Source organism: Canis lupus, chromosome 8 (assembly GCF_011100685.1).
Source record: "Canis lupus familiaris isolate Mischka breed German Shepherd chromosome 8, alternate assembly UU_Cfam_GSD_1.0, whole genome shotgun sequence".
In the NCBI taxonomy this organism is placed as follows: domain Eukaryota; kingdom Metazoa; phylum Chordata; class Mammalia; order Carnivora; family Canidae; genus Canis; species Canis lupus.
The window spans coordinates 34,972,661-34,989,408 of NC_049229.1; the positions used below are offsets into that span (position 1 = coordinate 34,972,661).

At 46.4% G+C, this 16,748-nt stretch overlaps 4 protein-coding genes across 5 annotated transcripts in view; 1 reads left to right on the forward strand and 3 right to left on the reverse strand.

Moving 5' to 3' along the window:
- Window positions 1-268: 268 nt before the first annotated feature.
- GPR135 (G protein-coupled receptor 135) lies at window positions 269-2,907 on the reverse strand. The gene is made up of 2 exons (XM_038545971.1): window positions 2,823-2,907; window positions 269-2,538 (listed from the first exon to the last, which is right to left on the reverse strand). The coding sequence occupies exons 1-2, from the start codon at window positions 2,905-2,907 to the stop codon at window positions 995-997; spliced, it is 1,629 nt and encodes a 542-aa protein (XP_038401899.1). The 3' UTR covers window positions 269-994.
- JKAMP (JNK1/MAPK8 associated membrane protein) overlaps window positions 2,805-16,748 on the forward strand; it is a 39,268-nt gene continuing 25,324 nt past the window's right edge. The window contains exons 1-5 of one of the 2 annotated variants that reach the window (XM_038544851.1): window positions 2,980-3,110; window positions 4,579-4,700; window positions 5,868-6,050; window positions 8,594-8,663; window positions 12,890-12,968. In XM_038544851.1, coding sequence (XP_038400779.1) covers window positions 5,980-6,050; window positions 8,594-8,663; window positions 12,890-12,968 — 220 coding nt within the window. In that variant the 5' untranslated portion in view covers window positions 2,980-3,110; window positions 4,579-4,700; window positions 5,868-5,979. Of the gene's footprint in view, window positions 3,111-4,578; window positions 4,701-5,867; window positions 6,051-8,593; window positions 8,664-12,889; window positions 12,969-16,748 lie in introns of both variants that reach the window. The other variant, XM_038544850.1, reaches the window with a different exon arrangement.
- Window positions 8,353-16,710, reverse strand: L3HYPDH (trans-L-3-hydroxyproline dehydratase). The gene is made up of 5 exons (XM_038544855.1): window positions 16,137-16,710; window positions 12,220-12,389; window positions 11,222-11,344; window positions 10,997-11,134; window positions 8,353-9,294 (listed from the first exon to the last, which is right to left on the reverse strand). The coding sequence occupies exons 1-5, from the start codon at window positions 16,642-16,644 to the stop codon at window positions 9,169-9,171; spliced, it is 1,065 nt and encodes a 354-aa protein (XP_038400783.1). The 5' UTR covers window positions 16,645-16,710; the 3' UTR covers window positions 8,353-9,168.
- CCDC175 (coiled-coil domain containing 175) overlaps window positions 12,294-16,748 on the reverse strand; it is a 96,377-nt gene continuing 91,922 nt past the window's right edge. The window contains exon 21 of the mRNA XM_038544849.1: window positions 12,294-12,389. The gene's annotated coding sequence lies outside the window, so the exon portion shown is untranslated. The remainder of the gene's footprint in view (window positions 12,390-16,748) is intronic.

Consider the following 16,748-nt stretch of genomic DNA (forward strand, 5'->3'; position numbering starts at 1 on the left):
GATTTTTGTAATCATCTTGGGTTGGTAAGCCACAGAGGAAAACCAATCTTGTTACTTTACAGAGCTCTCGTTTTTTATATACATAAAAGAAAAGTGGCATTACTCACCTGATTCAATCAATGTGACTTCAAATTACATTTTTGGATGCATTTAAGAATCATATTTACCTCAAAAGGCAAAGATTTTGTACTATGCAAGTTATTTCTTTTTAATGTGAAAGTACTCTGAGAACGGCATCTCCAAAATGATTAGAGACAAAAGTAGCAAGTGAGAGTAAGGGTAAAGTTTAATTTTGGTATACAGTTTTCAACAGCCACATTTCTTTATGTTCATACTTCTACTTGCCCTTCAGATGGTCGATTTTATGGCAACAAGACACAATTTCAAAATTCTGAAATGGTTTAAAATGGGATAGGAGTATAAAATTTCCCACAAAGATTACAGGGACATGGGGTGGGAGGGAAGTACACCAGAGTGTGTAAAGATAAGAATTTTTCGTTCCTAACCTAAGCAGCCAAAGCATGTCTCAAAGGTGCAAGTTCTAAAATCTCAAGTTTTGTTGAATGCTGGTGATTTAGAGGGCCCTTCAAGTAATCCTGAAGATCTCCATTCTTTCCTGAAACTCTGTATTTAGACAAATCCTGGTGGCATTCAATGATTTTTGTGTGTTCATTTCACAGTGTGATACCTGTAATATGAGCTTAGCGGTAATTGTGAATTCTATTTTTGTCGTTTTTTGGCACTTACAGTTCACAATGCTCGGTTGTGTGGTTTGATATTGTTTTAATGTTTGCATTTTACATTTGGCACTTTTGAAGAAGGGCACAGTGTCTCCTATGTTGTTTGGGGGAAGTGGTAAGCCTCCCCCTTTGTCTCTCTCTCTTTTTTTTTAATGTTTGCCTTCGTGAAATACACGGTTCTCCCCCGGAATCCTGCATCATTAAACGCAGCAGGTGGAAAATTTGCCTTCACCAGCTATGCATCCCGAGCCTTCTTAGAGGCTGGCATCCCCGCCTTCACACTTCGGCTGCTTGACCGCTGCAGTCACAGGCCCCGGGGGACCCTCCCTGCAAAAAAGCACGACGGGGTTCTTTCGCGCCCACACGGCCACATCCCCCCGCATCCCGCTGGCAGGGTTGGAAGGTGACCTCCCGCTGCGAGCTCGCAGCCGGTTGGCACAGCGGTTTCGGAGGCGATCCCGGCTCCTGGCCCGCAGGGCTGGGCCCTGGCTGGGCAGGAAGGCGTCCACGTTCCTAGGCCGGTAGCCCTCTTCCCGGCTGCGTCCCAGGAGCACGGAAACGTTGGGGTTGCGAACGGCGTAGATGACAGGGTTGATGGCCCCGTTGGCCCAGGTCAGCCAGACGGCCGCCACGTTGAGGGGCGAGGGGGCCTGCGCCGCGGGGGCCTGGCGGGCCGCGGCCAGCAGCACCAGGCAGCAGTGGGGCCCCCAGCAGCAGACGGCGAAGACGATCATGACGAGCAGGGCGGTGGCCGTGCGCACCTCGCCGAAGAAGCGCAGCACGCGCGCGTGCGTGGTCAGGGGCCGCACGCGCGCGTCCGACAGGCGCACCGCCCTGCAGATGTGGTAGTGGCAGAAGCCCATGAGCAGGAAGGGCAGCAGGTAGCAGGCCACCACCAGCCCCACGCTGTAGGCCGCGCCCAGCTGCGCGGGGTCCGGGGACGTGCGGTACAGGCAGCCGTGGAAGCTCTGCGCCGCGGGGGGCGCGGGGGGCGCGGGGGGCGCGGGGGCCGCGCGGGGCGCGCGGAGCAGCTCCCAGGGCAGGGAGAAGCCCAGGGCCGCCAGCCAGGCGCCCGCCAGCAGCTGCAGCGCGCGGCGGCGGCCGAGCTTCTCCCGCGGCGGCCGCACGATGGCGCAGTAGCGGTCCAGCGAGACGAGGGCCACGCTGAGCGTGGAAACGATGCCGAAGCACGAGCTGAAGAAGCGGCTGGCGGCGCAGAAGCCGCGCCAGGGCCCGGCGGCGGCGGCGGCGGCGGCGGCGGGGACCGAGCCCCCCGGCGGCGGCGTGAAAAGGTCCAGGAAGGCGGCGGGCAGGCAGAGCAGCGCCGTGAGCAGATCCGACAGGGACAGGGAGAGGATGAAGGCGTTGGTGACGGTGCGGAGCTGCCGGTGCTTCACGATCACCGCCATCACCGCGCAGTTGCCCAGGCTAGACAGCAGGAAGATGAGCAGGAGCACGAGCGCCTGGGCCGCCACCGCCGCCCCGTGCGACAGCAGCGGCGCCGCCGCCTCGGGGCCCGGCGGGGGCCTCCCCGCCGCCCGGGGCCCGCCGCCCCCGCCGCCCCCGCCGCCCGCCCAGGCGCCCGTGCTGTCGCCCCCGCTCCCATCGCTCTGGTTCCCCAGCGCCGCGGTGCTCAAGGAGAGCACGGCGGCAGCCGTCGCGGCGGAGGAAGTCCCGCCAGGTGCGCCGGCCGCGGAGGGGCCCCCGGGGGACGGGCTGCCCGACGAGGCCATCCCCGCGGGCGGCCGGCCCGGCGGCGGCTGCTCCTCCTTGGGGCCCCGCGGCGGCCGCGGCGGCGCTCATCCCGCACCGGGGGAGGCGGCCGCCAGCCCGCGGGGGGGTGGGGGCTCGGCCTGGGGCTCGGGCCGGAGGCCTCTGCCGGGAGTCGGGCTCGGCGGTCGCCTGGGACCCGGCGGTGCCCTGACGTGGCTTCCAGGCGTTGCCCGGGGAACGGTGTTTACGCAGGAGCGCGGGGCGGGCCGCCGACCCAGGGCCCCCGAGACGCCGGCCCGCCGCATCCCCTCCGCGAGCTCGGCCAGCCGGCGGGGCGGGGCGGGCGGGGCCCCAGAGGGGACCAGGCACCCTCCAGAGGACCCTCCAGAGGCCCAGGGAGAGCGGGACCCGCCGTCATGTAAACGACCGCATTCGACAAGGCGTCACTCTCCATCCGTCTCGTTGGTTACCGATGTCCTACAAGGAGGCCTCTGTTGCGGACCTCGTGCTTCCTGCTGACGTTTCTGGCACCCGCAGGCAGGCAGGAAAGCCACCTAGAACCCGAAGTGAAAAACAGTCCAAATCCGGAGATTTCAACTTTAGGGGCAGGATAATACAAACCAGGTGTTCTCAAACTGGAGCGTGCAACAGCATCAGGTAGAGGGGGCTTGTTAACATACAAGAGACTGGGTCTAGAGGGATCCCGGGGGGCTCAGCAGTTTAGCGCCTGCCTTTGGCCCAGGGCGTGATCCTGGAGACCCGGGATCAGGATCGAGTCCCACCTCGGACTCCCTGCATGGAGCCTGCTTCTCCCTCTGCCTGTGTCTCTGCCCACCCCCACCTCTCTGTGTCTCTCATGAGTAAATAGAGTTTTAAAAATCTTAAAAAAAAAAAAAATTAAAAAAGTGACTGGGCCTAGCCCAAGTTTCAGGTTCAGTAGGTCTGCGGTCCTGTCCAGTATTTAAATTTCTAACAAGTTTGTAGGTAGTGATGATGATGTTGCTGGTCTGAGGACCACACTCTGAGAAGCACTAAGGTAGTGAGCTTATTAAAGTGCACATTCACTGGGTGACTGGGAGTATGACTGAGGTTGGGCCCATGAATCTAAACAGCACGGGTAATTCTGATACAGCTTCTCTGAGGAGCTAGGATATGGGTCCAGGAGGCAGCATGTCATCTTGTTTTCAAGGGCCTAGACCTTAGGACCATTACTGGTTCACACATGGGGGCAGGAGGGTAGAGAGCCACTGGTTCCTTGCCCTCCTGGCAGCCTTCCTCAGTCCTCTGGAATGTAGTATGTTTTGGGTCTAAACTACTACCAGCCAGGGAGTCACCATTGATGCAGCTCCTGGCATCAGGCTGGGAGATTCAGGAACAGAAAAGGTCCCGCCTGCCCAGGAAAGCTGCATCCCGAGTTTCTGAGCATAGCCTCTAAAGGGGGGAAATGTGATAAACCCTTACATTCTCTAAAACGGTGGTTTGCAAAATTTGGACCCTACACCAACAGCATTAGCATTACCTGGGACCTTGTTAGAAATGCAGATTCTGAGGCCCTGCCTGAAATCTACTGAATCTGAATTCTGGGGGTGGGGCCCAGCCATATGCCCTGCAAGTGATTCTGATGCACAGTATAGTTTGAGAAACACTGCTCTAAAGAATGACCAGTACATCTGCAGATCTTAGAATGCACTGGTATTAGTGCTTGGGATACTTATTTCAGTGAGGAAAATTATCTTACTGGAAATTTGCAGTATGAATAGAAGTTTAAGGTGGCAAACTAATGCATCATAGTATTGCATTATAGGATGTTTAGCAGTGTCTCTAGCCTCTGCCCACAACATGGCAGTAGTGACAAAAATGTCCCTGAGGAAGAGAGGATGACCACAACCAAGAACCACTGAATTAAGATGAATATATATAATAGATGAATTTATTTTTATTTATTTATTTATTTTAATAGATGAATTTATTTAGCAAATCTCTGTGTTAGGTTTTCAGAGATAACAAGGATCTCAGCCCAAAGAAGCTTACAGTTTTAGGCAAACACAAATATATTACAGTATCATAGGTGTTGTTAAAAAATATAATGAAATTCTATTGAGGTGACTGACTTTTCTTCGGGTAGCTGATGAAGACTTCACACAAGTGGTGACATTGGACTCTCCAAAAAGAGAAGACAGGGAAGGACATTTGATTCCCGTGCAAAGTCTGAAGGTCATTGCCTGAGTACCTGACTCTTGGGTGCTGGTGAGTGAGGTTAGGGAGTGAAGAGAGAAATAAATCATAAAATGATAAATGATAAAGGTTGATTGGCACGCTCTTACAAACACTTCACGTGCCACATTACAGATTGAACTGCATTGGGGCAGATAGGGTGCTGGCACTAGCCATTGATCAATAGGAGTTGGAAGCACGGGAAGGCCATGGTCAGGTATGGTTCAGAAAGACAAGAGGGACCTCACACACTCCTAGTTTTCTGCCTGCCCTGTTTGCCTCAATGCCCCCTGCCTGTTCACCCCCCATCATTGGCCTCTAAACGTTAGAGTCCATCAAGGCCTGGTCCTCGGCAGCTCTGAACTGCCTCCCTCATCCTACACCCAGAGTTTGAAAATGATATATTCATAATTCCATATTATATCTCTTGCCTAAGCCCTATTGCTTGTTTTTTAATTTTTAAAAAGATTTTATTTATTTATTAGAGACAGAGACAGAGAGATAGGCAGAGGGAGAAGCAGGCTCCATGCAGGGAGCCCAATGTGGGACTTGATCCCGGGTCTCCAGGATCACGCCCTGGGCTGAAGGCAGTGTTAAACTGCTAAGCCACCAGGGCTGCCTACCCTATTGCTTGTTATGTGGCATCTTCCCTGGATGTGCAAAAGTACCCAAACTCAACATGACCAAAATGGAACTCATGATCCACTTTCCCTAAAAACCCTTGGTCCTCAACGTTTTGTATCTCCGAAAATGGCCCTATCTTCTATCAGGCTTATATGGTGAAAACTTAGAATCCTTTCTACCTTAATTCCTCTTCCTCACCGTAGGAGAATCTGGCAACAAGGAGACCAGTTAAGAAAAGTCACTGTAATACCCAGAGGAGAAATGACAAGACTCTGAATTAAGGCATAGTGAAGAAGGAGAAAAGATTTTAAGGAGGTAGTATATGGACTAGTGTCTTTGGATGTAAGCAATATAAACAGGGCACTATCTCACTTAAGCAAAAAAGGCATTTATTGGAAGGATAGAAGGCATTCAAATTACAAAAGAAAAATCTAACAGCTAGCCCCAAGAACAAGAGAAATCAGGGCAGGGATAGCAGATAGAGATGCAGAAACTAATTGAAGGTGATCTCTTTAAAGCACTATTGGACTAAGTCTACTTCAGCCATTTTTCAGACTTTCTGTCATTTCTCTCAAGATCCCAGGTCCAGCGAGAAAGAATCTGGCCATCCCAGCTAAGGCTGCATGCAAGGGATGGGTAGTTTTCCACAGGAAAAAGTGAGTGTTGTTGCTAAAGTTAGGGGAAGAGAATGATGCTTGCTGAATCCACAGACATCTGCAGAAAGACAAAAGGGCATGAACAAGGAGCCAAGGATAAATCGTGAGTTCTGGCTCGAGAGCTGGGGGTACCATTCATTGGGGCAGAGAATACAGGAGGTGGGGCACATTTTAGGAGGCAGATGAGTTTGACTTGTCCACCAAGTAGTAGACCTGCAGTATGGCTCTAGACCTTAGAATTTAGAGATTTGGAAGTTGTCAGCCTCTCTCTGAAAGCATGGGCATGAATGTGATGGTTAGGGTCAGGGTTAGAAGAAAAATTAAGAATTAAGAAGCAGGTAAAGGGAGAAAACCAGGCAGATGAGTGAAATATTTAATGAGGCATACGGGCCAATTGAGAAGTCAGAGGACTTGTGTTTTGGATTTTCATTTTGTTTTGCTTTTCAAAGTAAGGTCATTTTCTCAGCCTCTTCTCAGGAAAGTTGCTGTGACCATGAGGTCACCTCTAGGCGGAGAGCTAATAGGCTCCTCATGTCTTTTAGAGTGAAAAGAAGGCTCAACTGTAAAGCTTAGATCCAAATGGGTAAAATAAATTGGTTAAAGAAGTTTTGCTTCTCAGATGCAGTCCTACCGGTAGCATCAGCATCACCTGGGAGCTTGCTAGAACTGCCCCCCACCCCCGCCCCAGACCTAATAAATGTGAATCTAGTTTAAGATCCCCAAGTAATTCATACCCACATGTATGAGGCACATCATCCTAAGGAGGGATGGTATGGAATTTGTGGGTTTTAGGAGTTGAAGAGGAGGGTGCCCCAACTCTTATGGAGTCTCTAGAGGACTTGGAGCAAAACTCATTGCAACTTGATGGTGATGAGGAGATGGCCCTGGGCCCACCCAGTTGCAGCACTGGTGGGTACTAATGAAGACTGGGTACTAATCTAGTGACCTTGAGAGCTTCAGTGTTTCTGTGACTGACCCAGCACCAAGGGCATGGAGGTGCTTGCTCTAAAGTGTACCACACTTCCCTGCCAGGAGTGTGCGGCAGCACCCACCACGCATTGGGTAAAAACCCAGGTGACTGTTAGATCTGGCAGTTAGGTAGGTCAGGCATAATTTCCAATGAATAATGAGGTAGAAACCAAATTACAATAGTCAAATAACAAATGGAAGAAAATGTACCCAATGAGCAGAGTGTCAGGAATGTAGAAATTTGACTACAAAGGGAAGGAAACGGGTGACAGCAAACTAGATACGGAAGCAGACAAAGGAAGTTTGTGTCATTTTGTTTATGACAAGCACATTTAAGTACCTAGAGCTGAGAGATCAGTGAGGGGAAGCAGGTTGGCTTGAAAGGGGTTAATTGATGAGGAAAGACCCTTCCAAGGATGGGAAAGGATAATTGTGAGCAGTATTTAGAAGGTAGACTCAAGTAGGACTTTGTGACTGGTTAGTCACATGGAGGTGTGGGGTGGGAGTTCATTTCCCTAGTGTTGACTCCAAGAGAGATGGTGACATACAGAAGAGGTGAATATCACTGCGAGGGTTTCACTCTGGTTTGGATTAGAATTTAGGAAAATATGGGCAATATCTACTTTTTAACGTAGGTAAGTTATTATGACTTGTGAAATTTGGAGAGAAAATAGTAATTCTGTTTTCATTTTATTTTTTAAAGATTTCATTTATTTACTCATGAAAGACACACAGAGAGAGAGAGAGAGGCAGAGACACAGGCAGAGGGAGAAGCAGGCTCCATGCAGGGAGCCCAATGTGGGACTCGTTTCCGGGTCTCCAGGATTATGCCTGGGCTGATAGCAGCACTAAACCACTGAGCCACCTGGGCTGCCTCTGTTTTCATTTTACAAAGAAAGTACAGCAAATCTCCCTAATGTGTACAAAATTTCTTACCCATAGTAAACTAGTGGTAGTGTCATTTTTGAGGATAAATGGTACCTTTACCACAGAATTTTATAGAAAATGAGTGGAAAACATTAGTTTTTGTATAATAGGGAAATCAAGAACATTAACTATAAAGTTACAAAGCTATAAAGCTTTCATTTTAGTCTGGTAATTCAATCACAGACTTAATAACTGATGATGAAACCAGTTAAAATTAATTACTTATTAGCTTCTGTGTGCTCAGAAAAAAATACTTCACAGGAGTCTACTGACTATTGGGAGCATCACATATTGAATAACTTTTTAATACTTCATTTTATAGTGACTGAAAAATCACATTTTATTTATTTATTTTTAAAGATTTTATTTATTTATTTTAGAGAGTGCAGGGAAGAGCAGAGGGAGAGAGAAAATCTTAAGCAGACTCCATGCTAAGTGCAGAGCTTGACTCAGGGCTCCATCTCACAAGTGTGAGCTCATGACTTGAACTAAAATCAAGAGTAAGACACTTAACTCAGTGATCCAATTTATTTTTAACTGGTTCACAGACAATTAGCTAGCAAAAATTAACAGTTAACATTTATTTCAAGTTTTAAATCTGGCACGTAGTTGATAGTGTATGAGACTCACTCTACTGTAGTAATTCATTGATTCCCACTGTGTTTATAATGCAGTAATGACACAATCCCTTTTATAAGAGCCTTAAAGATATAACAAAAGTCTGATTATTCATTGGTCTTCTCACATCAGCTTATGGCACTTCAGTTACCTTGGAGTAGGAGCTGGACTTTGCAGCCCGCAGAACATCCTGGCAGCAGCTGTAAGTGACATCTATCCAAAGAAGCTGAACCACCCCAATTCTTCCCAGGCTATGTATGCTAAATGTTGAGTACCTTATAATAATCCATCCTCCTTACATCCTGCCCATGTAGGATGTACACGGCATCCTATGTACAGGATAGGATGTCTTTGACTCAAAAACTGGAAGACTGAAATAATGAACTTGTAAGAGTCATTGTTATGAGGGCTACAATTCAAACTATTATTCAAAGAGCGTCTAAAACAAACAATTATAGTAAGTGGCATAGTGTAATATTTAAAAAGTAACAGGACTAAGGTATGAATTTTACCTTATATGTTAATAACTACAAAAATATTCTGAATTTTCAGCATTTTAAAAGCTAGACCTAAGTGGCATTTATACCAATTACATGTGCATGTATAATGATTATATTTAGTCACAGCATAATATTTTATAAAGAAGTCATACAGTTTCATATCATTTTCCACATCATTCAGAAAAAGCTCTGAAAAGCTTGAAGAAGTCACTTGAGAAGGAATCCATCCCTCAGAGGGTCATCATCTTCCACTATAAAACTTGCTGTACCTGTGTAATGGGCTTGTCCAGAGACTTCCACGATAACAGCTTTAAAATCCCCACATTTTGCTTCCTGAGAAAAGATGAAAGGAGTATAATATCAAAATATTGCACTCATGTTCTGTCTGGCCCAAAAGTTATCATCATCTTGATTTCTACCATTTTAAAGAAAACTCAAAGATGGATCTTGTAGGTAATGGAAGGTTTTTAGGGAGAGTGACATGATCAGGTTTGTGTTTAGCTAAGTTTAGCTGTAAAATGAGAATAAATCTGAGAGGAAAGCAATTAGAAACCTAGAAACTTCTTCAGAGGTAACCTTCATTCATTGACTGACTCTAGAGTCATGAGGACAGATTTTAGGGAAGATGAAGAAGAAGAGAAGAGAGCTACTTTGCAGGCAGGACTGGCTGGCCCAGGGACTAGCATGTGTGGGAGGTGAGGAGGAGGAATGGGCTCAGCATGGGCACAGCTCCTAGTTGGGAAGTGAGGCAGGTACTGCCATTAATCAAGATAGAAAATGAGACAGGAGGAGCATGTTCAGGGGGAAGGAAGAACTTTCTTTTCTTTTTTTTTTTTAAAGATTTTATTTATTTATTGAGACAGAGAGAGAGAGAGAGAGAGAGGCAGAGACACAGGCAGAGGGAGAAGCAGGCTCCACACAGGGAGCCAGATGTGGGACTCGATCCCGGATCTCCGGGATCCCGGATCTCCAGGATGCCGGATCTCCAGGATCACACCCCGGGCTGCAGGCAGCACCAAACCACTGCGCCACCGGGGCTGCTGCCCAGGAAGAACTTTCTAACAGTCATTTTGAGATGAGTTTGGTGGGCAGTTGGGAATACGAGTGTTAGACTCAGGAGAGAGGCACACAGTAGGCATGGGAGGGATGAAGGTTTGGGAGTCCTCATCAGGGTGGTTGGGAGTGGGTCGAAGCCTCACAAGCGGGTGAAATTGCCCAGTGGCATCAAAATACAGATGAGATGAGAAGGAAACTAAGGCTGAAATTCTGGGGACCCATAAGTGGAAGGACAGGGACAGTGAGGGGGGCAGGGGAAGAGACTGAGAAGGTACCATCCAAGAGCTTGGAAGAGTCTGGACAGAGAGGGAGGGCACATGGTGTGGGTGAAGCTGTCCCGTCAAGTAGAATTATTAACTATAAAAGAAGTAACTTCAAATCTTATTTACAGAGTATCCTTTTATTTCTTAATATTTTTAAAGATTTATTTATTAGAGAGAGAGAGAGCACTTGAGTGAGTGTGAGTGGGGGAGGGACAGATGGAAAGGGAGAGAAGCAGACTCCCTGCTGAGAGCACGGAGCCTGGAGGGGCTCACAACCTGAGATCATGACCTGAGCTGAAACCAAGAGTCTGATGCTCAACTGAGTCACCAAGGTGCCCCTCATTTCCTAAGTTTTAAACATGAGGATAACTAAATCTTATGATTAAATGTCCGTTACTAGATTAGGCAACTGGGTTGGGTTGTCACCTATCATGTAGCCTCTGGAGAGCTCCATGGTACACTCATGTGACAATGAAAGTGAAAAACAAATGTCTTAATGTTAATGCATACCAAGTTTTGACCTTGTGGACCTTTGGAAAGGACCTTAGGGATGCCCACAGTTTCCTATCCACAGTTGTAGCTGATCAGAAGGTTTTACAGGCCTGCTTTAAAGTTTTCTTCTCAGAGCTGAGTGAAACTTACTGAACACCCAACTCAGACCTCTTCAGTTTCCAAAGTAACACACAAATAAGAAGCTAAGGGTGTCTGTCACTCACCCTCACAGCCTTCCCTGTGAATACTGAGCCAGTTGCACTGCTTTTAAAGGCTCTGGTCTGGTTCAGTTCTAGAAGGCCTTTGTGATACTGTAAGGCAATTCGGGCTGTCACTCCTGAGCCAGTAGGACTTCTGTCAACCTGTTTCAGAATAAATGAAGATAAGAGTGTTCACAGTGTTCCAGGTCTGTACACTGGCTTTTGTCCCAAACATTACAGTTTTAATACCTGTTCATCTGCAAACACACAGATGTTGGTGGTTGGTTCCTCACTATAAGTGTCTTTTCCATCTGTTAATATAGTTCCGTACAGAAAGGAAAGGTCTTCACTCTCAGGATGATTAATTTTAAACTACAAATAATAACAAAAAAAGTATCATATATAAATTGTCATGTAAAATTACATGTAAAATAAATATTTTGATTCAAACTTATTTTTATAAATAATGTAGATGGGGCACTCTTAGGCTTCACTTTTAACTCTCATTTTAAAAATACATTTTGAGTCAAGGCAGTAAATGATGTCTTTATCTAGATAAATAAACATGGTTTTATTGAAGTTATGATTCTTTTCAAACTTTAAGTCCTTTCTAAGGAATTTGTCCTGCATATAGCCTCTACTAAAGGAACAGTCCTATTTTATACACATACACACTCCAAATGCTCACACTCTTTGAAGCACTGACCCCAGGATGGTTAAGCTACAGACTGGCCATGGCTGCTCAAACAGGAGAGGCGATGGCAGTCATACGCTCACTTTCAGGAGCTTGAAGGGGATAAGGTAGAGGAATCAGACCGTGAACATCTAGAGACAGTCTGATCAGATTTAATGAAATCTATTTTGTGATCTATAATTGACATTTATTATTTGCAAGTTTTGCAGAATGACCACATAAAGCAAAGCATATGTGTTTCAAATTAGTGAAATACTTTTTGATACATTTTCTGTGTGTGAATAACCACAAATTATACTACTATGTATATAATTAAAGTTAATAAGTTATCTATTGACCATTTATTATAGGCAGGCACTATTCTAAGTCCTTTGCACATAAGACTCCCAGATAGTCTTGCTATAGAGCCCAAGATTGTAACCAGTACCTTGCTTCTAGTACTATTAATAATTTAAATATATAGATATTTAACTTTTCTGTGTAGACATGTAATTTATATTTCTTCTCTGCCGCAGAGGAGAGCACTTGTTATGAAAGCAGTGTTTGTACTGACCTGAGCTTTGACTGCTTCTGTCACTGTGCTCGCAGCATCCACAAGGTCCCTTGTCTTTGCAGAACAAACGTCAAGGCCTAACTTTTCAGCACTAACAAATGCATAAAATGCCCCACCATATGCAATGTCTACCGCCATCTTTCCATGACCAGGAACATCCACTAAGAGATCTAAAAAAGATATGTTTGAAAATAAGTTTGTTTATAGTATTTTGGCAATACGATGCACAGCATTTTTAATATGTGTATTTTGGTGGAGGGGCACTTTTTCCTATCATAAAAAGGAATGAAGCACAACTTCATTTTTATTTTTTTTATTTTTTTATTTTTTTAATTTTTATTTATTTATGATAGTCACACATGGAGAGAGAGAGAGAGAGAGAGGCAGAGACATAGGCAGAGGGAGAAGCAGGCTCCATGCACCGGGAGCCCGACGTGGGATTCGATCCCGGGTCTCCAGGATTGCGCCCTGGGCCAAAGGCAGGCGCTAAACCACTGCGCCACCCAGGGATCCCACAACTTCATTTTTAAAATGAGAAAGCATCAAATGATAATAGACCTTTAGCTGAGTGCATTGATTTTTAACTTAATGATGCTTGCATAAGTTTTAGAACATCTAATGCCATGTTTTTCTTAAATCATATATACTTATTTTGTTAACTACTCTGAAGGTCTTTGCTAGGAAACCTCATAGAGGCAGAGAGAAGAGAAATCCTGGGACATCAACCTGTGAAAACTATGAAGGAAATTGTAAGTCCACTCTCATGCTGCTACGAATTGCTGAATATAGGATTTTTGATCCTATTCACAAATTGGCTTTCTTCAACTGTAATGTCAAAACAAAGTGAAAAAAAAAAAAAGGTTTTTCTGTGTAAGTTATATATATTTATCAGTTCCAGGCTAGCCCAGAGTCCTTTTAACAAATGATGTGTCAAAACAGAGCAAGTTTATAATGAAGAAGGTAAAATATACCTGTAAAAGAGCAACCATGAATGAAACATGCCTTTATCTTGATGCTGGTACAACATAAAAATCAGACTTAATGAAAGGAGTATGAGGAAGCAGATGGAGATAAGGGGCTGCTGGAAGCTTGGAAAGCTAAGCTAAGTGTAGCTTTGGTGTTTTTGTGTGTAAAATGGAACTGCTATTCACTTCTGAAAGGACTGTTGTGTGAATTCCATGTGATAATGTGTGGGGTGTGCTTGGCACAAATCAGGAGCACAATAATGTTAATAGTAAGGCCAAAAGTTTAATTTCCAATCGGAATAGGGTTCCTATTTTATTTTATTTATTTATTTTACTTATTTTATTTTATTTATTATTTTATTTTATATGAGGGGGAGAAAGCACAAGCAGGGTGGAGGGGCAGAGGGTGAGGGAGAAGCAGGTTCCATCCCAAGACCCTGAAGTCCTGACCTGAGCAGAAGGCAGACACTTAACTGACTGAGCCCTAGGCACCCCAGGATAAGGTTCTTAAGAGGATAATTTCATTTGCTAATTACCATATTCTTCTCCCAATTTCACTTATTTAGTTACCATTCAACAAATATTAATTGACTACCTACTGTTCTAGCACTTGAATACAGTAACAAAACTAAGTAGTTTACATTTTAACACATTGGAATGGAAATGAACTCAGCAATCCTCTGAGGTGGGTACTGTTGTCATCTTCATTTTGTAGATGATGACCTTGAGGCATGGGATCCCTTTCACAAGGTCATCATGATGAAGAGGGGCAGAGCAGTGACCCTGAACACTATCAGTCTACCCTTGTAGCATTTTTCAAAATAGAGAATTTAGGACTTTTTTAAATGACTCAGAGTGACCATTTCTGCTCACTGACTATTGTATAGTCTCACAGTGATGCTCTCAGTAGCCACTGTGCTTAGAGATTGGCTGCCCTGCCCCAACCAGCCCTGAAAAATGATATAGTTGGTGATCCTACTGCTAGCTGTCATTTCCCACAAATCTAGAGTGCTTCCAGTCTGCAGCTGGGGTTGCCTAGGGAGAAATAGGATAGATAAACCATTTAAACTGCTGAGATTTTTGAGATGCAATCCTAAACAAACTCCTGTCTATCTCAAGTGCCATTTCCCCCCTCCCCCGCCCCCAATGCAGATATTATACCATTCTCTCCTAGAGGCCAAAGTGCCATCAATTTCTGCAGGAGAATTCTTCATCAACTTGTGTGTTTTAGCTGTCTGAGGTTGCCCTAAGACTGACATATGCCTGGGCTATTACTGCATCTAGAATCCAAATCCTCAAGAAAGATCAAGATCTAATAGAATGCTTATAGCAGCATTGTCAACAATAGCCAAGTAATGGAAGGAACCCAATGTCCATCAACTGATGAATGTATAAAGAGGATGTGGTATATTCATACACAATGGAATACTACTTAGCCATCAAAAAGAATGAAATCTTTTTGCAAATGATGCCATTTGCAATGATGTGGATAGAGCTAGAGTATATTATGCTAAGTGAAATCAGTCAAATACAAATACCATATTATTTCACTCATGTGGAATTTAAGAAACAAAACACATGAACATAGGGGAAAGTTAAAAAAAAGAGTAAGGGGCAAACTGTAAGAGACACTTAACTATAGAGAACAGGGTTGGAGGGGAAGTGGTGGATAGGGAGATAGGCTAAATGGGTGATGGGTATTAAGGAGGGCACTTGTGATGAGTGCTGGGTGTTATATGTAAGTGATGAATCACTGAATTCTACTTCTGAAACAATATTACATCATATGTTAAGTAAAATTTAAATAAAAACTTGAAATAAAAAAAAAGATCTAATAGAATGATTTGCATGCATTGAAGACTTATGAGAAGTGATAACCCTATTCCTGAATTGACCAAACTAGCTCCCAGGTCACTTCCAATAATGACTACCTTGGAGAGATCTCCCTCTTTGTAAGGATTATAGTTACATACATCCTGTTTTACATGACTAGGCTTTGTGCTAGGGAACCCACCAAAACTTTTTAAAGGGTCAGCACACCTGCAGAACTCTTAACTAGCAACCCTGTATCTTTCTGCCACTAGGAATGTATTTTTTAAATTTCTAAGTATCTTGCATGCTCTCATTTAATTTCTCACCAAAAACTCAATGAGATAACAAATGAAAAAACACAGGCACATAGAGGTTAGTAATTTGATTAGCTTTAAGGGGTTGTCAGGATTTGGACTCAATGTCTGTTCCTGTTAAAGAGTAAGAGCAGGGGATCCCTGGGTGGCTCAGCGGTTTGGCGCCTGCCTTTGGCCCAGGGCGTGATCTGGGGGTCCCGGGATCGAGTCCCATGTCAGGCTCCCTGTATGGAGCCTGCTTCTCCCTCCTCCTGTGTCTCTGCCTCTCTCTCTCTCTCCCTATGTCTATCATGAGCGAATTAAAAAAAAAAAAAAGGCAGCAACATCTGTATGTTCCTAATTTATAAACTGCCTAGTCCATCCATTCTTATTTCTTTCCCAAAGAAGTGGGGAAGGCGCTTTTTACAGGTGAGGAAAACAAGACAGGGTTTAGTAACATTTCGGGTTAGTGTCTACTAAGTGTATTCTGAAGCAGCTCATGAACCTTGGTACACTAGCTGTTCTTTGCACTTTCCTTGCCCGGATCAGACTTACCCAACTGTGAAATCTCTAGGAATGTCTGAAAGTGGGGGAACAGGCGCTGAATAAGGGAGACACGGAATTCTGTGCTCAAGGCTCAAGATCAAGATGAACTAATCTGCGCGGTAGTCGAATTGCACGCCTCGCACAAGTATGCAAGACTAAGATGCTGACACACACTTGTATTGATTTTGAGTAATCCTTTTATTAATTGCAAAGGCTCGCGGGTGGGTTAATTGCACTGCGTGAGTCCCAAGCCAGACAGACAGACAGCGTGGTTAGTCGCTGGGAGGGTGCCGCCCGTTACCTGTGGCCAGCGCGAAGGCTGGGACGCTGTGGAAGCGCACCGGGCCGCGGCTGCGGCCGTCCTCGCATTCCACGAAGGCGGCCACCAGCCCGCACGGGCAGTGGATGTTGACGCGGGCCTCGCGGGCGCCGGCCGGGGGTGCGGGCACCAGCCCGAAGTCGAGGGCGAAGCGGCCCAGCGCCAGCACCGCGTGGCCGCACATGGAGCTGTAGCCCTCGTTGTGCAGGAACAGGACGCCCAAGTGCGCGTCCGGCAACTCGCTAGGCACCAACACGGCCCCGTACATGTCGCGGTGCCCCCGCGGCTCGAACAGGAGCCGCCGTCGCAGGTGGTCAAGGTGCTGGCGCATGTAGCGCCGCTTGGCCAGCAGCGTGGGGCCGGCCACCTCCGGACACCCCGCCAGCACTACGCGCAGGGGCTCGCCGCCGGTGTGCATGTCCACCACCGACAGCGCCGGCGTCCCCGGGCCGTGCGGGGGCAGCCGCGGCACCGCCAGCGGCCTCGCCATCGCCTGCGTCCGGGAGCCCCGCCACCTGCCCGCCCGCGCGCGCCCCCGGCCTCCAGCCTCCCGCCCGCCCGCTCGCTCCTCGCGAGAGGGGCGGGGCCTCGGGG

Excerpts from the sequence above, each read along its gene's own strand:
- L3HYPDH (XM_038544855.1), bottom strand. The coding sequence starts at position 16,644 with ATGGCGAGGCCGCTGGCGGTGCCGCGGCTGCCCCCGCACGGCCCGGGG. Across the intron at positions 11,345-12,219 it reads CAGAAGCAGTCAAAGCTCAG|TTTAAAATTAATCATCCTGA; the intron begins GTCAGTACAAAC and ends TATTATTTGTAG. Across the intron at positions 9,295-10,996 it reads TCACAGGGAAGGCTGTGAGG|GAAGCAAAATGTGGGGATTT; the intron begins GTGAGTGACAGA and ends ATCTTTTCTCAG.
- GPR135 (XM_038545971.1), bottom strand. The coding sequence starts at position 2,907 with ATGGAGAGTGACGCCTTGTCGAATGCGGTCGTTTACATGACGGCGGGT. Across the intron at positions 2,539-2,822 it reads TCTGGAGGGTCCTCTGGAGG|CGCCGCCGCGGCCGCCGCGG; the intron begins GTGCCTGGTCCC and ends GTGCGGGATGAG.